This window comes from Eucyclogobius newberryi, unplaced genomic scaffold (genome assembly GCF_026437365.1).
Source record: "Eucyclogobius newberryi isolate DKJ021-1_F unplaced genomic scaffold, fEucNew1.0.hap1 SCAF_170, whole genome shotgun sequence".
NCBI lineage: Eukaryota > Metazoa > Chordata > Actinopteri > Gobiiformes > Gobiidae > Eucyclogobius > Eucyclogobius newberryi.
The window spans coordinates 165,001-189,235 of NW_027315802.1; the positions used below are offsets into that span (position 1 = coordinate 165,001).

The 24,235-nt window shown below is 44.4% G+C and overlaps 2 protein-coding genes across 2 annotated transcripts in view; both read left to right on the forward strand.

The window, feature by feature from the left end:
* LOC140363661 (arf-GAP with dual PH domain-containing protein 1-like) overlaps positions 1–8,826 on the forward strand; it is a 34,917-nt gene extending 26,091 nt beyond the window's left edge. Inside the window, exons 10-11 of the mRNA XM_072450265.1 lie at positions 1,899–2,130; positions 8,623–8,826. Coding sequence (XP_072306366.1) covers positions 1,899–2,130; positions 8,623–8,654 — 264 coding nt within the window. The 3' untranslated portion in view covers positions 8,655–8,826. The remainder of the gene's footprint in view (positions 1–1,898; positions 2,131–8,622) is intronic.
* A 4,443-nt stretch (positions 8,827–13,269) lies between these two features.
* On the forward strand, positions 13,270–14,822 carry LOC140363660 (urotensin-2 receptor-like). The gene has a single exon (XM_072450264.1). It carries the CDS (start codon positions 13,302–13,304, stop codon positions 14,415–14,417), a length of 1,116 nt encoding a protein of 371 aa, XP_072306365.1. The 5' UTR covers positions 13,270–13,301; the 3' UTR covers positions 14,418–14,822.
* Positions 14,823–24,235: the final 9,413 nt, after the last annotated feature.

The window sequence follows — 24,235 nt, forward strand, 5'->3', positions numbered from 1 at the left end:
AATGAGACAGTTTAGGCTTCAAAAGAAATGTTAGAGTCAAGGTAATAAAGTACTTTGTAGAAGTATTGCAGTTTAGACCGTTTTACTGGATGTTCCAAATGATAAATAATGTAACAATCTATTATTAAGCAGTTTTTAACACAATGAATAAAACCTTTGAACAGAAAACAAATGTGAAAAGATGAGTCAAATGTAAAGCAATAAAACGAGAGCATTAAAAACAGAGGATCAGAAGAATTAAAGTGTTTTAGCTTAGTAAATGTTTTAGGTTTACTTTATTTAGTTTGATATTTGTCATGTCAAAGCAGTTTGAAACATTAAAAACAACAGTGAACAAAAGCAGTAAAAGTACAAGAAACATTTAGACACACTGAAATACACCAAAGGCTTTATTAAGTTGCACGTATAAAAATCGACTTAAGTAAAAGTAGTAGTACTTTTTGAGGAAAAGAAAACGCTAAAAGTTTTCTTTTTTTCCATCATTTGATGTTTTCATAAAAAAATAAGACCTTTCACGAGTAAAAATGACCTCAATGTCCCATATTTTGGATATTTAAATCCGTCCCAGAATGCACAGTTTGGTGAGTGTCGGAGCCACTTTTAGGCCTGATCTGTGGGAGAAAAATGCATTTGGAGAAAACGACCTTTGAACTTTCAATGTCCCCGAGAAATCTACAGATGACCAAAACCCACAGAATAATGTCGCGTCACGCCGTTTCCTTTTGCTCTTCTTTACTTCCCACCACTGATGAAGGTCTCGTTAGGCCAGCGCCGTGAGTGGTCCCGTCCCGGCTCGGAGCACCCGCCGTGGGTCGCTCGGGTGAGACTGGGTGAGACTGGGACGAGCCCAGAGTCCCACAGACCTGATGTAACAGATCAGAGCCGCGCTGCAACAGTCTGAGGAGGTAAAGAAGCAGACGCCGTCGATCCCAGGGGTGAAACTCCTGCAGCCGAGGAGAACCCGGCTGTGGGGACACGTTTTATTAGGATCAAAGTTAAAGACGAGACCAAATTGAAGTTAATGAACATCAGTTTCCATGAGTGATTAAAAAACAAAGAAGAACAGGACCAGAAACTATGTTCAGCATACGAAGCTTTCACGTGGGAATGATAAAACTGTCCGAGCTGCACCTGAACAAGCTTTATTATTTCAATTAAACCATTTGAATTCATAGATTTCTCTGAGCCATTGTAAGGACATCGTAAGACTTAAAGAAGACGTCTTTTGCCTTTCTCAGCCGTAGTTCTAATCGACACCGGCCGTGGATCATTATGTTATGTTTTGCACATTTTAAATTGCAATGTTGAGCTAAAACAACTTCATTAAATACAAGTCTTCTCACTTCCATGTTGAAAAGGCGACGTTTTCTGCTAAAATTGTAAAGAGCTGAGGCAACTGTCAGGGCAATGGGAATAACGATGACTCAAATGTGCTCAAATCACTCGAAATGCAAGCGCCAGTGCTTTAATGTGAAGGGAAAACGCTTGTAAAATTGTTAAAAGCTCCTGAAGTTTGATTTAGCAGAAAAGCTTTAAAAGTAGCTCCTGCTCACTGCAAACTTTACACTTGAACTTTAATTGAATGTAATTGCGTGACAAGATTTTGACAGATTGGACGGAAGGATTTGTGTTTTGTGTCATTATTGAGCGTTTTCTCAATAATAACGTGAAATTTGAATTACCAAATAACATATCTATAAATAATGTCTGTTTTGTACCAAATACGTCAACACAATTCTAATCTGATTCTTTCCATTTTACAGATTTATGTCTCGATTATGTGCAGTTTTGTTTTGTTGTTGTTAAAACTGGCCTCTGCGCTAAAGTTGAACTAATTTGAAGTATATTTGTCTGATTTGGTGTGGATCTAAAGACTGTGACGCTTCTGTTTCCTCCAGGACGCGTTCGCCAAAGGAGAGGTGTTTCTGGGGAACAAGGACCACGGCTACAGCGCCGCGGCGGGGCTCCCGTCCGGCACACACTGTAACGGCGCCTGGGCACACGGCATCACCATAGTAACGCCCGACCGCAGTTTCCTGTTCACCTGCGAGACGGAGGCGGAGCAACAGGAGTGGGTCCAGCGGTTCAACGAGGTCATGAGCGCGACCATGTCCCCGCAGGAGTACTCGAGTAAGACGTTTTACATTATACCAAGCTCATTTCAGCCGCTTCTATTCGCGATCTCGTCCTTTCGGTCATTACCCAAAGCTCGTGACCAAAGGTGAGGTCAGAACGTAGACCGACCGGTAAATCCAGAGCTTTGTCTTTCGACTCAGCTCCTTCTTCACCACAACAGATCTGCCTGTCGATCTCACGCTCCATCCTCCCTCGTGAACAAGACCTCGAGATACAACAGTGGGCGGGGCCTAATAAGGTCAATATGTGCAGTCATTTAATCTGGACTATTACATTACATATTTATTACTGATTTAGACACATTTTTATTAATGCCGTCATTAAATGAAAGTTCATTTGTACAACACAGTTCATACAAAAGTAACTAAAGTGTTTTACAAAAGTAAAAACATGCAATATAAATCACCAGACAAAAATAAAAGCATAAATAATGACATTAAAATGAATGAATAGTAGAAAAAATGCCTTCCCTCAAAAGCACAGCTGAACAGAAGCGTTTTTAGCCTAGATTTAAACCCAGGCAGCGCAGGGGCCCGTCTCACATCAGCCAGCAGAGGGAGGCGGAGCAGAGGGAGGCGGAGCAGAGGGAGGCGGAGCAGAGGGAGGCGGAGCAGAGGGAGGCGGAGGCGGAGCAGAGGGAGGCGGAGCAGAGGGAGGCGGAGGCGGAGCAGAGGGAGGCGGAGCAGAGGGAGGCGGAGCAGAGGGAGGCGGAGCAGAGGGAGGCGGAGCAGAGGGAGGCGGAGGCGGAGCAGAGGGAGGCGGAGCAGAGGGAGGCGGAGGCGGAGCAGAGGGAGGCGGAGCAGAGGGAGGCGGAGGCGGAGCAGAGGGAGGCGGAGGCGGAGCAGAGGGAGGCGGAGCAGAGGGAGGCGGAGGCGGAGCAGAGGGAGGCGGAGCAGAGGGAGGCGGAGGCGGAGCAGAGGGAGGCGGAGCAGAGGGAGGCGGAGGCGGAGCAGAGGGAGGCGGAGCAGAGGGAGGCGGAGCAGAGGGAGGCGGAGCAGAGGGAGGCGGAGCAGAGGGAGGCGGAGGCGGAGCAGAGGGAGGCGGAGCAGAGGGAGGCGGAGGCGGAGCAGAGGGAGGCGGAGCAGAGGGAGGCGGAGGCGGAGCAGAGGGAGGCGGAGGCGGAGCAGAGGGAGGCGGAGCAGAGGGAGGCGGAGGCGGAGCAGAGGGAGGCGGAGGCGGAGCAGAGGGAGGCGGAGGCGGAGCAGAGGGAGGCGGAGCAGAGGGAGGCGGAGGCGGAGCAGAGGGAGGCGGAGCAGAGGGAGGCGGAGCAGGAAACTACCTGGAGATTTACGAATGTTATGAATGGGCGCTTGTGAAATAGTATCAAATGGCTTCATATCAAAATTGCGCTTTATAATGAACATGTCAAACATGTCCCTCTGTCTTTCTTTAAACCGCTCCCTCTGTCTTTAAACTGCTCCCTCTGTCTTTAAACTGCTCCCTCTGTCTTTAAACTGCTCCCTCTGTCTTTAAACCGCTCCCTCTGTCTTTCTTTAAACCGCTCCCTCTGTCTTTAAACTGCTCCCTCTGTCTTTGAACTGCTCCCTCTGTCTTTAAACTGCTCCCTCTGTCTTTAAACCGCTCCCTCTGTCTTTAAACTGCTCCCTCTGTCTTTAAACTGCTCCCTCTGTCTTTAAACCGCTCCCTCTGTCTTTAAACCGCTCCCTCTGTCTTTAAACTGCTCCCTCTGTCTTTAAACCGCTCCCTCTGTCTTTAAACTGCTCCCTCTGTCTTTAAACCGCTCCCTCTGTCTTTAAACCGCTCCCTATGTCTTTAAACCGCTCCCTCTGTCTTTAAACTGCTCCCTCTGTCTTTAAACTGCTCCCTCTGTCTTTAAACCGCTCCCTCTGTCTTTAAACCGCTCCCTCTGTCTTTAAACCGCTCCCTCTGTCTTTAAACCGCTCCCTCTGTCTTTAAACCGCTCCCTATGTCTTTAAACTGCTCCCTCTGTCTTTAAACCGCTCCCTCTGTCTTTAAACCGCTCCCTCTGTCTTTCTTTAAACCGCTCCCTCTGTCTTTAAACTGCTCCCTCTGTCTTTAAACTGCTCCCTCTGTCTTTAAACCGCTCCCTCTGTCTTTAAACTGCTCCCTCTGTCTTTAAATCGCTCCCTCTGTCTTTAAACCGCTCCCTCTGTCTTTAAACCGCTCCCTCTGTCTTTAAATCGCTCCCTCTGTCTTTAAACCGCTCCCTCTGTCTTTAAACCGCTCCCTCTGTCTTTAAACCGCTCCCTCTGTCTTTAAAACGCTCCCTCTGTCTTTAAACCGCTCCCTCTGTCTTTAAACCGCTCCCTCTGTCTTTAAACCGCTCCCTCTGTCTTTAAACCGCTCCCTCTGTCTTTAAACTTCTCCCTCTGTCTTGAAACCGCTCCCTCTGTCTTTCTTTAAACCGCTCCCTCTGTCTTTAAACTGCTCCCTCTGTCTTTAAACTGCTCCCTCTGTCTTTAAACTTCTCCCTCTGTCTTGAAACCGCTCCCTCTGTCTTTCTTTAAACCGCTCCCTCTGTCTTTAAACTGCTCCCTCTGTCTTTAAACCGCTCCCTCTGTCTTTAAACCGCTCCCTCTGTCTTTAAACCGCTCCCTCTGTCTTTAAACTGCTCCCTCTGTCTTTAAACTTCTCCCTCTGTCTTGAAACCGCTCCCTCTGTCTTTCTTTAAACCGCTCCCTCTGTCTTTAAACTGCTCCCTCTGCCTTTAAACTGCTCCCTCTGTCTTTAAACCGCTGCCTCTGTCTTTAAATCGCTCCCTCTCCCTCTGTCTTTAAACCGCTCCCTCTGTCTTTAAACCGCTCCCTCTGTCTTTAAACCGCTCCCTCTGTCTTTAAACTGCTCCCTCTGTCTTTAAACCGCTCCCTCTGTCTTTAAACCGCTCCCTCTGTCTTTAAATCGCTCACTCTCCCTCTGTCTTTAAACCGCTCCCTCTGTCTTTAAACTGCTCCCTCTGTCTTTAAACTTCTCCCTCTGTCTTGAAACCGCTCCCTCTGTCTGTCTTTAAACTGCTCCCTCTGTCTTTAAACTTCTCCCTCTGTCTTGAAACCGCTCCCTCTGTCTTTCTTTAAACCGCTCCCTCTGTCTTTAAACTGCTCCCTCTGTCTTTAAACTGCTCCCTCTGTCTTTAAACTTCTCCCTCTGTCTTGAAACCGCTCCCTCTGTCTTTCTTTAAACCGCTCCCTCTGTCTTTAAACTGCTCCCTCTGTCTTTAAACCGCTCCCTCTGTCTTTAAACCGCTCCCTCTGTCTTTAAACTGCTCCCTCTGTCTTTAAACTTCTCCCTCTGTCTTGAAACCGCTCCCTCTGTCTTTCTTTAAACCGCTCCCTCTGTCTTTAAACTGCTCCCTCTGCCTTTAAACTGCTCCCTCTGTCTTTAAACCGCTGCCTCTGTCTTTAAATCGCTCCCTCTCCCTCTGTCTTTAAACCGCTCCCTCTGTCTTTAAACCGCTCCCTCTGTCTTTAAACTGCTCCCTCTGTCTTTAAACCGCTCCCTCTGTCTTTAAACCGCTCCCTCTGTCTTTAAACTGCTCCCTCTGTCTTTAAACCGCTCCCTCTGTCTTTAAATCGCTCACTCTCCCTCTGTCTTTAAACCGCTCCCTCTGTCTTTAAACTGCTCCCTCTGTCTTTAAACTGCTCCCTCTGTCTTTAAACCGCTCCCTCTGTCTTTAAACTGCTCCCTCTGTCTTTAAACTGCTCCCTCTGTCTTTAAACCGCTCCCTCTGTCTTTAAACCGCTCCCTCTGTCTTTAAACTGCTCCCTCTGTCTTTAAACCGCTCCCTCTGTCTTTAAACCGCTCCCTCTGTCTTTAAACCGCTCCCTCTGTCTTTAAACTGCTCCCTCTGTCTTTAAACCGCTCCCTCTGTCTTTAAACTGCTCCCTCTGTCTTTAAACCGCTCCCTCTGTCTTTAAACCGCTCCCTCTGTCTTTAAACTGCTCCCTCTGTCTTTAAACCGCTCACTCTCCCTCTGTCTTTAAACCGCTCCCTCTGTCTTTAAACTGCTCCCTCTGTCTTTAAACCGCTCCCTCTGTCTTTAAACCGCTCCCTCTGTCTTTAAACCGCTCCCTCTGTCTTTAAATCGCTCACTCTCCCTCTGTCTTTAAACCGCTCCCTCTGTCTTTAAATCGCTCCCTCTGTCTTTAAACTGCTCCCTCTGTCTTTAAACTTCTCCCTCTGTCTTGAAACCGCTCCCTCTGTCTGTCTTTAAACTGCTCCCTCTGTCTTTAAACTTCTCCCTCTGTCTTGAAACCGCTCCCTCTGTCTTTCTTTAAACCGCTCCCTCTGTCTTTAAACTGCTCCCTCTGTCTTTAAACTGCTCCCTCTGTCTTTAAACTTCTCCCTCTGTCTTGAAACCGCTCCCTCTGTCTTTCTTTAAACCGCTCCCTCTGTCTTTAAACTGCTCCCTCTGTCTTTAAACCGCTCCCTCTGTCTTTAAACCGCTCCCTCTGTCTTTAAACTGCTCCCTCTGTCTTTAAACTTCTCCCTCTGTCTTGAAACCGCTCCCTCTGTCTTTCTTTAAACCGCTCCCTCTGTCTTTAAACTGCTCCCTCTGCCTTTAAACTGCTCCCTCTGTCTTTAAACCGCTGCCTCTGTCTTTAAATCGCTCCCTCTCCCTCTGTCTTTAAACCGCTCCCTCTGTCTTTAAACCGCTCCCTCTGTCTTTAAACTGCTCCCTCTGTCTTTAAACCGCTCCCTCTGTCTTTAAACCGCTCCCTCTGTCTTTAAACTGCTCCCTCTGTCTTTAAACCGCTCCCTCTGTCTTTAAATCGCTCACTCTCCCTCTGTCTTTAAACCGCTCCCTCTGTCTTTAAACTGCTCCCTCTGTCTTTAAACTGCTCCCTCTGTCTTTAAACCGCTCCCTCTGTCTTTAAACTGCTCCCTCTGTCTTTAAACTGCTCCCTCTGTCTTTAAACCGCTCCCTCTGTCTTTAAACCGCTCCCTCTGTCTTTAAACTGCTCCCTCTGTCTTTAAACCGCTCCCTCTGTCTTTAAACCGCTCCCTCTGTCTTTAAACCGCTCCCTCTGTCTTTAAACTGCTCCCTCTGTCTTTAAACCGCTCCCTCTGTCTTTAAACTGCTCCCTCTGTCTTTAAACCGCTCCCTCTGTCTTTAAACCGCTCCCTCTGTCTTTAAACTGCTCCCTCTGTCTTTAAACCGCTCCCTCTGTCTTTAAACTGCTCCCTCTGTCTTTAAACCGCTCCCTCTGTCTTTAAACTGCTCCCTCTGTCTTTAAACCGCTCCCTCTGTCTTTAAACCGCTCCCTCTGTCTTTAAACTGCTCCCTCTGTCTTTAAACTGCTCCCTCTGTCTTTAAACCGCTCCCTCTGTCTTTAAACTGCTCCCTCTGTCTTTAAACCGCTCCCTCTGTCTTTAAACTGCTCCCTCTGTCTTTAAACCGCTCCCTCTGTCTTTAAACTTCTCCCTCTGTCTTGAAACCGCTCCCTCTGTCTTTAAACCGCTCCCTCTGTCTTTAAACTGCTCCCTCTGTCTTTAAACCGCTCCCTCTGTCTTTAAACTGCTCCCTCTGTCTTTAAACTGCTCCCTCTGTCTTTAAACTGCTCCCTCTGTCTTTAAACTGCTCCCTCTGCCTTTAAACTGCTCCCTCTGTCTTTAAACTGCTCCCTCTGTCTTTAAACTGCTCCCTCTGCCTTTAAACTGCTCCCTCTGTCTTTAAACCGCTCCCTCTGTCTTTAAATCGCTCCCTCTCCCTCTGTCTTTAAACCGCTCCCTCTGTCTTTAAACCGCTCCCTCTGTCTTTAAACCGCTCCCTCTGTCTTTAAACCGCTCCCTCTGTCTTTAAACTGCTCCCTCTGTCTTTAAACTGCTCCCTCTGTCTTTAAACTGCTCCCTCTGTCTTTAAACCGCTCCCTCTGTCTTTAAACCGCTCCCTCTGTCTTTAAACTGCTCCCTCTGTCTTTAAACCGCTCCCTCTGTCTTTAAACTGCTCCCTCTGTCTTTAAACCGCTCCCTCTGTCTTTAAACTGCTCCCTCTGTCTTTAAACCGCTCCCTCTGTCTTTAAACTTCTCCCTCTGTCTTGAAACCGCTCCCTCTGTCTTTAAACTGCTCCCTCTGTCTTTAAACTGCTCCCTCTGTCTTTAAACTGCTCCCTCTGTCTTTAAACTGCTCCCTCTGCCTTTAAACTGCTCCCTCTGTCTTTAAACTGCTCCCTCTGTCTTTAAACTGCTCCCTCTGCCTTTAAACTGCTCCCTCTGTCTTTAAACCGCTCCCTCTGTCTTTAAATCGCTCCCTCTCCCTCTGTCTTTAAACCGCTCCCTCTGTCTTTAAACCGCTCCCTCTGTCTTTAAACCGCTCCCTCTGTCTTTAAACCGCTCCCTCTGTCTTTAAACTGCTCCCTCTGTCTTTAAACTGCTCCCTCTGTCTTTAAACTGCTCCCTCTGTCTTTAAACCGCTCCCTCTGTCTTTAAACCGCTCCCTCTGTCTTTAAACTGCTCCCTCTGTCTTTAAACCGCTCCCTCTGTCTTTAAACTGCTCCCTCTGTCTTGCAGTGGAAGCCATGTTCAAACACAGACATCGATGAGACAGCGGCTCGTGTGACCTCTCACCTTTGACCTCTTGGACTTCCAGCAGGAAAAACACCCTCGGGCCGCATCCAATTTCACCTCAGTTCCTCTGCTTCTAGTCTCGTCCTCACAACAGAGAAACTGTCACGGAAAAGAAGCCAAACGTATTATCATCGAGTTAAAGGACTCATAATATGTAACGTTGACTTTGTCTCACGTTTAGTTTCTTTCACTCCTTCACAAATAACCAACTGCGCCACCTGGATTCAACACGGAAAATAAAACTACAGGACACACAGTTTATTGAACCGTTAACTCATTTGAATCAGTAGTTCCAACATATCAAACAAGAGGTTTAGCTCATATCCAGTTGATTTAATCACAGTTCATGTCTTTTAGAAGTTCGTGGACTGGAACAAAAACATCAACAATAACAACAACAAAAACAACAACAAGGGTCCAAAATGAATAACATGGAGGACAAAGCAGCAGCTCTGTGGTCATTTACTGCATTACATCTGAAAAGAGAGATTTGGTTATAGGTAACAGAACCGTCTCCTGCTCAGAACCCTGTTAGCTGCTCTGAACCCCGTTAGCTGCTCTGAACCCCGTTAGCTGCTCTGAACCCTGTTAGCTGCTCTGAACCCCGTTAGCTGCTCTGAACCCTGTTAGCTGCTCTGAACCCCGTTAGCTGCTCAGAACCCCGTTAGCTGCTCAGAACCCCGTTAGCTGCTCAGAACCCCGTTAGCTGCTCAGAACCCCGTTAGTTGCTCAGAACCCCGTTAGCTGCTCAGAACCCCGATAGCTGCTCAGAACCCCGTTAGCTGCTCAGAACCCCGTTAGTTGCTCAGAACCCCGTTAGCTGCTCAGAACCCCGATAGCTGCTCAGAACCCCGTTAGCTGCTCAGAACCCCGTTAGCTGCTCAGAACCCCGTTAGCTGCTCAGAACCCCGTTAGCTGCTCAGAACCCCGTTAGCTGCTCAGAACCCCGATAGCTGCTCAGAACCCCGTTAGCTGCTCAGAACCCCGTTAGCTGCTCAGAACCCCGTTAGCTGCTCAGAACCCCGTTAGCTGCACGGGGCCGCGCCCTGTGGGGTTATGAGCGTCCACCTAAGCGGCGCCAGGCAACGGCACTGAACACACAGAAACTACATTAGGAGTAAAAGTACATGATCAAACCTTATTAAAGAGCACAGCAATAACTCCCTGGAGAGCGGAGAGCGTGGAGCGACATCCAGGGCCCAGGGAGTGTGCGGGTCAGAGAATGAACCACAAAACAGAAGCGCTTTTTATTGGTGAACAGCCAAAGCCATTAGCCAATAGGAACAGCTGTAAGTAGCATCGTCACCTTCACTACAAGTGTGTGTTTACATCAGCATGCCGGGCAAGCTTTTGTTTATTTCCCCCTCTGCTGCCAGTAGATGGAGCGCTAACACTAATCTGGATGACTGAACGTCTGAATGAGAGAAAGTCATGTACATATTTGAAGTTCTAAAGCACAAGAGCATGTTTAAAATACAAATATGTGATATGTGTCCTTTAAGTTAAATGTATCACTTCTGAAAGATCAAAGTGAATGTTATTCAGGTTCTTAATGATTATGGTTTGCCTGACCTGCCGGCCCCGCCCACATTCTGTTCCAATGCGTCTCAGTCTGGAATCTGAACACTTTCCAGCATTTACCGGTCCAACCACCGCCGCTAATTGTGTCACGTGTCTCTCACATGCCGAGGACGTCTCTCGAATATTTTTGGAACATTCAGAACAAAATATAATAACTTCATTTACCTGGGATTTACAGAGTTTAGTGCGTCGCTTGTTGACTCAACGTTTCTCAGTCGGTGTTATTTGTATTCTTTCCTCTACATTTCCACCATGTTTGTTTGGACACGAATGGACAATGCCTTTGTCTGATTGGTTCATCCGCCTGTCAATCACTCCCTTTGGAAATTGGCGCGACTGGGTTGAATCCCAGACCCTCAGGTTTTGTAAAGTCTGTCAAAACGTGTTGGGAACGGCTGGTCAGGCAGGATTATGGTTACATCAAAGAAAAATTCAACTCACTATTGGAAGTTGTTGACTTGTTGTTTTTCATGTTGTAATGATCAAAATCATGTGATTTAATCAAGGGCTTCGCAATGAAAAGTATTATCAGGATTTCAATTATTGCTCTATTCAATTACAAAAATGTTGTACTTACATACAATACAATCGTGATTTAAATTATGAGCCAAATTATCCTGATCATGACTTTTTCCAGATTTGCACAGCCCAAAGTGAAAGTAATAAAGATTAAAACTCAATTGAATATGCTGCTTATTTGAACAGTTTCAGCATTTATTTTCTCATTTATTGAGTAGAACATGGAAGATGAATATATTTTCAAATACAGAAATTCATTTGATAATTTTAGGATTCCTTTGAGTGAATTTCTTAATTAAAGTAAATGTATGCTTCCGTTTTTATTGCTCATCTAACTACAATTTTAATGTTTAACTATTTTCCTTCTTATTTTATTTGTTTATTTTATCTTTTTAAGATAAGTAATAAGTTGTTATTCTTAAAAGTGAAATAATATTGTCATTGTACAGATAAACTCTGTTTTAAACTGCAGTTGTTAAATGGTTGAACACTGACCTCTGGTGGCGTTCTGTCAGAACACATGTCCTAATGCCAAGTCTTTTATTTTGTAATAAATAAGTCAACAATGACATTTTGATCATGTGGTTATGTCATTAATTATTATTTAAATGATTATATATATATATATATATATATATATATATATATATATATATATATATATATATATATATATATATATATATATATATATATATACATATATACATATATGTATATGTCATAGTTATAGTTATATAAGTACATTTTCAGGTTCTAATGCTTAAACTCATGTGTGCGAGTCATAACAGAATGTCCAGTTATAGTGTAACTAGTGTAACAGTTTATTTCTTATAAATGATAGTTGTAAGCTGATTTAAATTATTGTTTCAGTTGAGTTTTTGCCTTAAAGAGATGAGTTAACAGCCCTTGGAACAATGAAACAAAAGTATGTTAAAGTTATCGTAATAAGAGAAGACAGTTAGTTCTAAACAAAAGTGATGTTAACGTGATTCACAAGGTTGATAAGTTAAAACAACTCAAACGTTTAACCTTAACCTAACCTAGAACTTAAAATAATAAGTGGCAATAACTCACATTGTCTAGTTCGAACAATCCCTGTAACTTACATTTATGATTTCTTTTGTCATATTTCAGTGTGTTTGAATAACTGTAATTGTACTTACTGCCTGCATTATTTATCATGTATAGCAACAGTCTCATAGTGACTTTGGACAGAGTCAGTGGGCCTGTCCCAGCGGCTCCTGGCTCTTGCCATGGCCCCATCAGGAGCTCTCTTGTGGGTGCGTAAAGCCACACTGCGGTGCTCAGAGGCACAAGACGGAGCTCGGGATAATAAATCTGTTTTCACCTCCGTGTTAAAGAGCGACACATGGACGACAAAAAGGGGACGAGCAGTGACGAGACTCGCCCAAAACTCACCCGACACCACGAGCAGAAGAGCGAGACGTGGGACGACAGAGGACGTCCAACACTGAGGACACTTTAACATGACTATTAAGAAGATGACCTATTGTTCTTTTTCTCTTAACAAATCTGTAAATTGAATGGATCAACATGGAGACTTTTAAAAATCTAAATAGTTTGTATTTTTATCAAACATTTTGTCAGCAAAGCAGAAGTGAGTCGCCCCCAAGTTTTATTTTAACAAGTTTGAAGAGTCCGAAGAGATAATTGGAGAAGCATTTTCACAACTTTTCTAATGTCCAAGGTTGGTCTGATCCTCTTTTGTTTTATTAGTCATTTATTGGGAATGTGTTGACCTTAAATGTTTATGTAAATGTATGCAATTATTTAAATTCACTTATTTCATCGGTCATACGCTGGTACCATTTGTATCGATATTCAGATATCTCCAAACACAAGTATTGGGTCTGATCCCAAAACATGTATTGTTAAATAAATGAAATGTTTTCAGAGAGGTCAGTGTAATCCCTCATGTGTCCAGCAGGGGTCCAGGGCAGACACGGATTTCCTCATTTTTATCTGGACAATGTTTTGTTTAAGAAAATAAGACATTTCGACTTCTATTCAAAAGTCTTTTTGAATTTGAATTAAATGATGGAATCCCCCTGTTTTCTAAAACAGTGTCCAAACAAAACCTTTAGAAACATTTCTGCTTTGTATTCAACCACTTTACTGACCAATTTTGACCAATTAATTCGAAATATTTAGCAAAATTAAAGTCTAGAAGTGTTTATTCTCTAAAACATCTCTGAAACTTTAAACCAATCTTTGCAAAAACGTAATGTAAAATAGAAATGCTAGATATTGCTTGAAATTCAGGTTGAATGTAGGTGAAGACTTTAGGTGACTCTTCCTCTGCACCTCCTTTACAGCTGCCGGGATTAAACATGTCAGCAAAACTTCATCACAACTTTGCTTCGAAGTATCAATACACGTGCCTCTTCCCGTCTCTCCGTCTCTCTTTGAGCTTGCTGAATACATATAGTGTCAATCCATGAAGTAACTTTACACATCTGGCTTGTAGATGGTGCCTTTTTGCTGTGTGCTGCTGAACCATGAACTGCACGCCTAACGCCACTCTCCACGGTCCACAGCTGGGACTAGCCCTGAGCCCCGAGTCTGGATCAGGATCATCCCAGGACGGCGGGACCCAAGGCGGCGGCGGCGGCGGCGGCGGCGGCGGGGCTTCAAGCGGAGGCGGCGGCGGCGGCGCCTGGGTCACGTCTCTGCTCGGCGCCACTCTCATCATCATGTGTGCCATCGGAGCCGTCGGAAACCTCTACACGCTGCTCATAACGCGATCCGCCGCCCTACGTCGCACCGGATCCATGTACGTCTACATCGTCAACCTGGCTTTGGCCGACCTCCTTTACCTCTCCACCATCCCGTTCGTCGTCTGCACCTACTTCGCCCACGACTGGCTTTTCGGGGAAGCCGGCTGTCGCGTCCTTCTCAGTCTCGATCTCCTCACGATGCACGCCAGCGTTTTCATCCTGGTCGCAATGAGCGCCGAGCGATACCGCGCCGTCGCCAAACCGTTCATCGCGCACAGATCGTCATCGAGGAATCGCAAGATCGTCGCCGGTTTCATCTGGGGGACGTCTTTTGTCCTGACCCTGCCGATGATGATCATGATACGGCAGCGTGAAGGCAAACCGAATGCTGCCGGATTGGTCAAGCGAATGTGCTATCCAACTTGGACTCCCGACGCGTTCAAAGTTTACATCACAGTGTTGTTTCTCACCAGCGTTCTGCTTCCTGGACTGGTCATCGTGGCGCTGTACATGGGACTCGCGCAAAGATATTGGGCGGTGCAAGCGCAATTAGGTGCGACGAACCGCTCGGCACGGAGGAGAGGACTCAAGCAGAAAGTCGTGTCCATGATTTTCAGCATCGTGGTGGCGTATTGGGCGTGTTTCCTGCCGTTTTGGGGCTGGCAGCTGGCGAAACTGTTCTCCCCTGAGCTGCTCAGGGCTCTGTCGCCGGCCGTGCACAATTACATCAACTTCTTTGTGACTTGCTTGACGTACGGGAACAGCTGCATCAACCCTTTCCTCTACACTCTCCTGACCAGGAACTATAAGGATTATTTGGCACAGAAAAGCCAGTCCAACGGTTCAAGTCGAGCGGATCACGGTTCGGCTGTGACGACGCCCATGCACGAACTGTAGAACACGGGCAATAAGCATTCAACTGTAAAGAGAAAAGGGTTTGTCTGAGGAAGCAATTGTACCATTTTGCACTTGTTTTGTCCTGTAAAAAGGACAGAAAATGTCTTTCAGCAGGTCTTGTGATTAAAGGGGACGTATTCTGCAAAAGTGACTTTGAAGAGCTTTTAACCATGTTATAATGGTGTACTTCGATTGAGACATGTTTGGGTAATACTGTATTATCCTGCTTTTGAGGTGTTCAGAAACATTCACTTTTCACCTACCCCCTATCCCCGCCCACTGCCAGTGTTGGGAAGAATACTTTAAAGATGTATTTAGTGAGAAAATACTGAATATCTCCCTTAAAATGTATTTTGTAACGTGTTCTGTTACGTTGTGTACTGTACTGTCAGAGTACTGTATTCTGGACACTTGAAATACTTTCACTTCATGCTTCTTTATACAATTGTGTAAAAAAAAAAGTGACAGGATTAAAAGAACTTGTCTAGTATGTTTTGCCTTCATTGATCTCTAATTACAGAAGAAAACCACTCACACATGGACCATCACAAGAGCTGTTTTTCTCACTAAAATCATGCAATTTGAAGCCTAAATGACCTGATTGAAAAGGAAAGTATTTGATTGGGCGAACGCAATTGAATCGAAAACACAATTTGAATGGACGCAATTGGCAAATTGCAACAACTGCAATGTATTGAGTAACAGTATCATTTCCTCTGCAAACAACAACAGATTTAGTCTTATTATGTATGAAAGCTCCTTCAGAAATGTACCGTATGTTTTTCCAGTAATATTTAGAAGTTCATATTTCCATCTTCTGTCAAATGTTAATGCTCTTGGACGTGTTTAAAAAGTGCACTTGGAACAAGATTCTACCATTAATACGCTAATTGTAAATAGAAATGCAAATCGCAATTAGTTTAGTTTAGTCTTTATTTGAATGGACAATGTACAGAGACATTAAGCCTGTAAAAACATACACTTAGTATTCTGAATGTTGTATTGTGAATGTATTATGCTGCTTCCCCACTTCTCCCACTGTTGAGATTGTGATTATTCAAAAGAGTCAAACTTCTTTTATGAATGGATCAAAATTGTCACCTAGCCATTTTTCAACTAGTAAAGTAGTAAATGCTGCCTGTAAATTGACACTGTGAAGAAGTTCTTCAATCCTGATCAGGAACAACAAACATGTTTAAGTCTAGCCATAAAACTATGATTACATTTAAAGCTAAACTAAATAACTTTAAGAATAGAGCGCCCCCAGCAGCTCTTTGTGGAAATACGCTGTCAAAGAACAGACCCAAAAGTGTTTTTTATCAGTTTTTATTGAATATGTATATATATTATATAAAAGAGTCAGGGTTTCTCAGGAGAGTTGTCTTCAGGTCGATGTCGGCAATTGTTACAAGGCTGATTTTACGCCCAGAACCAGCAGGGGGCGACAACAGGCACTTCAAACACCCCGAATATACATATTTACAGTTTTTTACGATTGAATAAACACTCAAATCTAAAGTTTGGCCCAATTATCAAAACCTTACACTCGAGGAGCAAAACTGTGCCTCAGATCTGCACCACTGTAACACAATAAGTCAGTTCACACTTTGTGCACAACAACACACACAGTGATTTACAACACTGAACACACTTGTATGTATTTAGACACAGAAGTTTATCAAGATGTCACTTCTTTGCAATTCTAAAGCACTGACTGTCAAATGACCACACCCATGTTCCAAATGACCACACCCATGTTCCAAATGACCACACCCATGTGTCAAATGACCACACCCATGTTCCAAATGACCACACCCATGTTCCAAATGACCACACCCATGTGCCAAATGACCACACCCATGTTCCAAATGACCACACCCATGTGCCAAATGACCACACCCATGTGCCAAAAGACCACACCCATGTGCCAAATGACCACACCCATGTGCCAAATGACCACACCCATGAGCCAAATGACCACACCCATGTGCCAATCCATAGAACACTGTCATTAGGTGACCAAACACAAGATCGCTTAATTGTAAACACACCAATCAGGTTTAAGCACGATAAAAATGCAGCAAGTGAGTTCATCAAACTGAACCAAAATGGAAGGAAGAGGAAAAGGAAGAGTGAGGATGAGAAGGAGGAAGAGGAGGATGAGAAGGAGGAAGAGGAGGAGGAGGAGGAGGAGGAGGAGGAGGAGGAGGAGGAGGAGGAGGAAGAGGCTGTGCCAGAGGTGGAGGTGGAGGAGGAGGTCGAGGTAGGGGTAGAGGAAGAGGAAGAGGAAGACTTCAAGCAGGAGGAGGAGGGGGAGGAGTTTGGGGGGGTTCTTTTTTGTACTGGATAACATGTAATTTTCATGAAAACTGGGAAATGTTTCTTTTTCACCATGTTGGCTTGAGTTTATGGAAAAAAATAAATGACGTTGTCAACAGCATGAGTCTTGTGTCCTGTGTGGTGTCCACAGTAACACATACAAGTGTGTGTAGTGTTCACTGTGTGTGTTGTTGTGCACAAAGTGTGAGCAGACATTGTGTTTAGAGTTGTGCAAATCCGAGCCATGTTCACTGTGTTCTTCACCCACACGACTCTGTGCACTTAGAAGCAGGATTAGCCACAAGTGTTGAAGGTTTTCCACAGCAGTGTGTAACTGGTGTGTAACTGGTGTGTAACTGGTGTGTAACTGGTGTGTAACTGGTGTGTAACGGGTGTGTAACTGGTGTGTAGCTGGTGTGTAGCTGGTGTGTAGCTGGTGTGTAACTGGTGTGTAACTGGTGTTTAACTGGTGTGTAACTGGTGTGTAACTGGTGTGTAACTGGTGTGTATCTGGTGTGTAACTGGTGTGTAACTGGTGTGTAACTGGTGTGTAGCTGGTGTGTAACTGGTGTGTAACTGGTGTGAAACTGGTGTGTAACTGGTGTGTAACTGGTGTGTAGCTGGTGTGTAACTGGTGTGTAACTGGTGTGTAACTGGTGTGTAACTGGTGTGTAGCTGGTGTGTAACTGGTGTGTAACTGGTGTGTAACTGGTGTGTAGCTGGTGTGTAGCTGGTGTGTAACTGGTGTGTAACTGGTGTTTAACTGGTGTGTAACTGGTGTGTAACTGGTGTGTAACTGGTGTGTATCTGGTGTGTAACTGGTGTGTAGCTGGTGTGTATCTGGTGTGTAACTGGTGTGTAACTGGTGTGTAGCTGGTGTGTAACTGGTGTGTAACTGGTGTGTAACTGGTGTGTAGCTGGTGTGTAACTGGTGTGTAACTGGTGTGTAGCTGGTGTGTAACTGGTGTGTAACTGGTGTGTAACTGGTGTGTAACTGGTGTGTAGCTGGTGTGTAGCTGGTGTGTAACTGGTGTGTAACTGGTGTTTAACTGGTGTGTAACTGGTGTGTAACTGGTGTGTAACTGGTGTGTATCTGGTGTGTAACTGGTGTGTAGCTGGTGTGTATCTGGTGTGTAACTGGTGTGTAACTGGTGTGTAACTGGTGTGTAACTGGTGTGTATATGGTTTGTAACTGGTGTGTAGCTGGTGTGTAACTGGTGTGTAACTGGTGTGTATATGGTTTGTAACTGGTGTGTATCTGGTGTGTAACTGGTGTGTAACTGGTGTGTAACTGGTGTGTAACTGGTGTGTATATGGTTTGTAACTGGTGTGTAACTGGTGTGTAACTGGTGTGTATCTGGTGTGTAACTGGTGTGTAACTGGTGTGTAGCTGGTGTGTATCTGGTGTGTAACTGGTGTGTAACTGGTGTGTAACTGGTTTGTAACTGGTGTGTAACTGGTGTGTAGCTGGTGTGTAACTGGTGTGTAACTGGTGTGTAACTGGTGTGTAACTGGTGCAAACATAGTTAAGTCATATGCAACGTGTGTGTTTCATAAGGTAAAAAATATGGTTTTGATAAATTAGTGTATAGTTTTTACAAGAGTGTTTCATTTTGCAAAGGAGATAAGGTGTTTTGATAATTGGGTTTGTGGTTGTGCTAATTGTGTGTAGGGTTTTTCTAAATAAAACAAAACAGTCAAAATTGTGTTTATTCAATCGTAAAAAAATGTTTAATAAGGTAAAAATGTTACTTAATTCTCCTTTGAAATAAAAGTTACTGAGGACAAGTCTCATCACTGTATTTATATGGAGTTGGAGATGTTAATCGCTAACTGAGGTTCAGGAGCGGGACCACGCCTCAACCTGCATTCCACTAGTAAACATGCCCCACTCTCTAGCCACACCTCTAATTACCCAGAAGCCCTATTTATTTATAAGGCCTATTCACAGCATCTCTTGTCGTCTCAGCTCTCTTGACCCCGCCCTCCCACCCCATGTCTCTATCATCGTCACCTTAACACATAACATCCATGGAGGGGGGGGTTCTGAATCGGCTGGGCTGATCACCCGAGACAGAGCCCCCATCCTGAGTCTCCACCCAGCCAACTCTCGTGCTCGATCGTCGCTACACGTCGATCTCCATCACCGTTATTGTCAATAACTCCATTGTGGCGTGGTCCCTGCTAGTGAACTATCTATAAAATACACTGACCAGAATTGCATTGCCCTGGTTTAAAACATGAATCCAGCTTTATACTGTTTAATAAATACAGTTTTGTAGAAAAGGCTGATTTAAAAAATAAGTTAAAAAGTCTACTCGAGTAGTACTTTGCACACTTATGGGCAGCAGCAGAGGAGACTGGGGCTGAGTTCAGACACTTTTTTGTCCAAAATGTAAAATTTCAATAAAATAAAACATTCTTAAAATATTCTTCTTACATTTTAGGGCGTGTCGTAAGTGTTTACAGAAATAAAACAGTTCTGTGACACAAAACAAAAAAACTTACCCCTTGTGAGTAAATTGAGCCAGGACTAGATGTAAGAATGAACTTTGCAACCAAAAGTCTGAAAACATGAACTGGCATCTTTATGGAAGTGTGAGGGATTTTATACAGACAAAATTAACTTAACTATACCGTTATATACACGTTTACACATTTATTGATACCCTTTTAATTCCTTGAGTAATTTAAGTCATTTAATTCCCCACGTCATCTCTGCTTCAGGTGGTTGTTGTCCTGTGTCCAAGGGCTTGGTGGAATTTCTTATTGAGCAAAGTTACTCCACAGCGCCTGGTTCAACTTATCCCACAGTGACTATTAGATCAATCTGATTATTTTTATGGAATTTATATTTTAGTAAAGAAATGCATCTGAACTGTTATATATATTTTATAGCTTACAAAAAGACCTGGCAACATGACAAACATCGATGAAGAAAAACAAAATAGAATGGCACTTGTTTTTGTGTTTTTTCTTTTTGAATGTAACTTTTACTGGAGGTTTGGTTTGGTGTCTTTATTCGTATCCTTGGGTAAATTGGATTGCAATGATTAATAGACATCAAACATACACACAGCATAAAAAAACACAGATAATGGATTCATACAATTTTTAAAAATCTAGAATTTTGCCGAGTGAGCTTGTTTAAGAGGACAATGGCTGCTGGGATGAAACTGTCTCTGTATCTTTTGGCTCGACAAGTCTGTGATGGCAGGTACTGAAACAGAGCGTTCAGGGCGTGGCTCTGGTCCTGCATTATGCTGGAGCTCCGTCTCTGCAGCTGGCGGGTATATACAGACTCCATACTTCCTTGTGGTCGTCCGAACAGCTTCACAATCTGCATTTTTGTTCTTGTTTTGTTCACTGACACATTTCCAAACCAAGATGACAAGCAGAAGGCTAAGATGGACTCAGTGAAAGCCGAATAAAACAAAGACATCAGAGTCTTATCCACAGCAGAAGTTGCCAGTTTCCTGAGGCAGGCGCTGGGGCCCTTCTTGCACACGACCTCACAGTTGGCATCAAAGTTAAAACCAGAGTCAATGAGTGTGCCCAGGTACTTATACTGGGTCACCAGCTTCACAGTCTGACCATAGACTGTGACACCGTCACGGCTGTGTGTTTTTTCTAAAACCAACAACAATAGCTTTAGTCTTCTTATTCAGAAGCAGCGACGACTCCTCTCAAACTGGAACCACAAACTGGACTGGACTCATAACACATGTACAGGAAGAGCCAGAGTGGGCTCTACCTCCTGAGGAGACTCAGGTCTTTTGGAGTGACAGGGCCACTCCTGAAGACCTTCTACGACTCTGTGGTGGCATCAGCTCCTGTAGGTGTGGCCTGCTGGAGCAGCAGCATCACAGAGAGGGAGAGGAAGAAGCTGGACAAAGCTCCGTCCTGGGCTGTGCTCTGGACTCGGTGCAGGAGGTGGGGGACAGAAGGGTCCTGGCTAGATTCACATCTATGCTGGACCATGAGTGTCGCCCCCTGCAGGACACTCTGTCCCCTGCAGGACACTCTGTCCCCTGCAGGACACTCTCTCCGCTCTGGAGAGCAGCTTCAGTGAGAGACTGATCCACCCTCGATGTGTGAAGGAGACGTTTCACAGGTCTTTCCTTCTGCTGCTGTCAGACTTTATAACAAACACTGTCAGCCCTGAACATGTGCAATACTGATTTAACCATGTGCAATACAATCATATTCATGTGCAACTATTGTCATACTCACAAGCAATTAAGGCCATATTCATGTGCATACAACTGATGTAAATAAGAGTGTTCTATTTTGTTTTTATTCGGTTTACTTACTTACTATTAGTTTTACCTAGTCTTGTGCTAGCTTTATTTTATTTTATTTTATTTTATTCTATTATCATTATTTTATTATTATCTTATTTTTATTTATCTATTATTCCCCCCCGCCTCCATTCCCTATTAAGATAGGAGAGGAGTTTTGTTAATAAGAGTTTTTTTGTTTTGTTCATAAGAGTTCTATTAAGAGACTTCCTGTGATCTGTCCTTTCCTCCTGTTTCTACTGCGTTGTAACAACAAAATTTCCCCTTGTGTGGATATTAAAGGATTATCTTATCTTATCTTACCTTATCTTATTTTGCAAAGTCTTGTACAATTGTGCTATGGCTGGTCTCTCTGTCCTGGAGCAGGCTCACAATGACAGAGTCAACAGCATATTTAAGAATGAACCTGTTATCATAGTGGCTCTGCAGCATACTGTATACAGGATGAACAACAAAGGTGAAAGGACACACCCTTGTGCTGAGCCAGTAGAACTAAAGACCAGGTCAGACAGCACCCCAGTGACCCTTGTTCTTTGTATCCTGTCAGTTAAAAAGCTGAGAATCCACCCCACAAGAGTCTTTCACTGCACATGTTCACTGCACATGTGCACTGAACATGAGCAGTGAACATGTGCAGTGAACATGTGCAGTGAACATGTGCAGTGAACATGTTCACTGCACATGTTCACTGCACATGTTCAGTACACACATGTTCAGTGCACATGTTCAGCACACATGTTCAGCACACATGTTCACTGCACATGTTCACTGCACATGTTCACTGCACATGTTCAGTACACACATGTTCAGTGCACATGTTCAGCACACATGTTCAGCACACATGTTCACTGCACATGTTCAGCGCACATGTTCACTGCACATGTTCACTGCACATGTTCACTGCTCATGTTCAGTGCACATGTTCAGTGCACATGTTCACTGCACATGTTCAGTGCACATGTTCAGCACACATGTTCAGCACACATGTTCACTGCACATGTTCACTGCACATGTTCAGCGCACATGTTCACTGCACATGTTCACTGCACATGTTCAGCGCGCATGTTCACTGCACATGTTCACTGCACATGTTCAGCGCACATGTTCACTGCACATGTTCACTGCACATGTTCAGCGCGCATGTTCACTGCACATGTTCAGCGCGCATGTTCATTGCACATATTCACTGCACATGTTCAGCGCGCATGTTCACTGCACATGTTCAGCGCACATGTTCACTGCACATGTTCACTGCACATGTTCAGCGCACATGTTCACTGCACATGTTCAGCGCACATGTTCACTGCGCATATTCACTGCACATGTTCAGCGCGCATGTTCACTGCACATGTTCACTGCACATGTTCACTGCACATGTTCACTGCACATGTTCACTGCACATGTTCAGCGCACATGTTCACTGCACATGTTCACTGCACATATGTTCACTGCACACATGTTTACTGCACATGTTCAGCGCACATGTTCACTGCACATGTTCACTGCACATGTTCAGCGCACATGTTCACTGCACATGTTCACTGCACATATGTTCACTGCACACATGTTTACTGCACATGCTCAGCGCATATGTTCACTGCACATGTTCACTGCACATGTTCACTGCACACATGTTCACTGCACATGTTCACTGCACATATGTTCACTGCACACATGTTTACTGCACATGTTCAGCGCACATGTTCACTGCACATGTTCACTGCACATGTTCAGCGCACATGTTCACTGCACATGTTCACTGCACATATGTTCACTGCACACATGTTTACTGCACATGCTCAGCGCATATGTTCACTGCACATGTTCACTGCACATGTTCACTGCACACATGTTCACTGCACATGTTCACTGCACATATGTTCACTGCACACATGTTTACTGCACATGTTCAGCGCACATGTTCACTGCACATGTTCATTGCACATGTTCACTGCACATATTCACTGCACATGTTCAGCGCGCATGTTCACTGCACATGTTCACTGCACATGTTCACTGCACATGTTCACTGCACATGTTCAGCGCACATGTTCACTGCACATGTTCACTGCACATATGTTCACTGCACACATGTTTACTGCACATGTTCAGCGCACATGTTCACTGCACATGTTCACTGCACATGTTCAGCGCACATGTTCACTGCACATGTTCACTGCACATATGTTCACTGCACACATGTTTACTGCACATGTTCAGCGCACATGTTCACTGCACATGTTCACTGCACATGTTCACTACACACATGTTCACTGCACACATGTTTACTGCACATGTTCAGCGCACATGTTCACTGCACATGTTCACTGCACATGTTCACTGCACACATGTTCACTGCACACATGTTTACTGCACATGTTCACTGCACATGTTCACTGCACACATGTTCACTGCACACATGTTTACTGCACATGTTCAGCGCACATGTTCAGTGGTCTTTCTTTCTTTCTGCCTGTCAGTGGCTCAGAGTGAATTGCGTTTGGAGAATGTGTTCACTGAGTGTCAGATTCTGCAGGTCTAAGACACTGCACTTTCGAGTCCGACTCATAATTGCTGCTTCACTCCACAGCGCAGTGTCACCGGCAGCTCACGTCACAGAGTGAGACGAGTATGAGCTGATGGCAAATGTTCAGGGGGTGCACGGCAAAAGAGCTTACTCTGAGTACTTTTTTAGATTAGATGAACTTGGTTAAACTAGACTTTATTTTAAGATAACTTTGTTGCCAATAAGTTTAGAAAATGGCCTGGTTTTCTTATGTCAAACTAAAATATATTGACACCTGCTGGAAGGTCTTGACATTAGGTGATGAGTTTATAAAGATGGCTTTGGTCATGAGTATTCGGCCTCTATGCGAATCTCTATGGGATGGATAAATGCCATTGTGTTTCCATAGCGACATGCAGGTGACATAGTGCCCCTTTAATCTACAGCTCCTGAGCCTCAGTTCAAACTTACTCCTGAACCTTTGGAGAATAAACATACGTCTGGACTCTTTGTGAAGATGACTTCATTTTATATAGGGACTTGTTATAAACTCAAAAGTCCAGGGGAATCCATCTAAATGTCCCATTATTTTTAATTAAGGGTAAAAAAGAAAAAGTATGAGTTTGGAGAACAAACAGACCCTGGTTCATCCTTGATTTAACTGGAAACCAGAGTCACAGCTTTATGTTCAG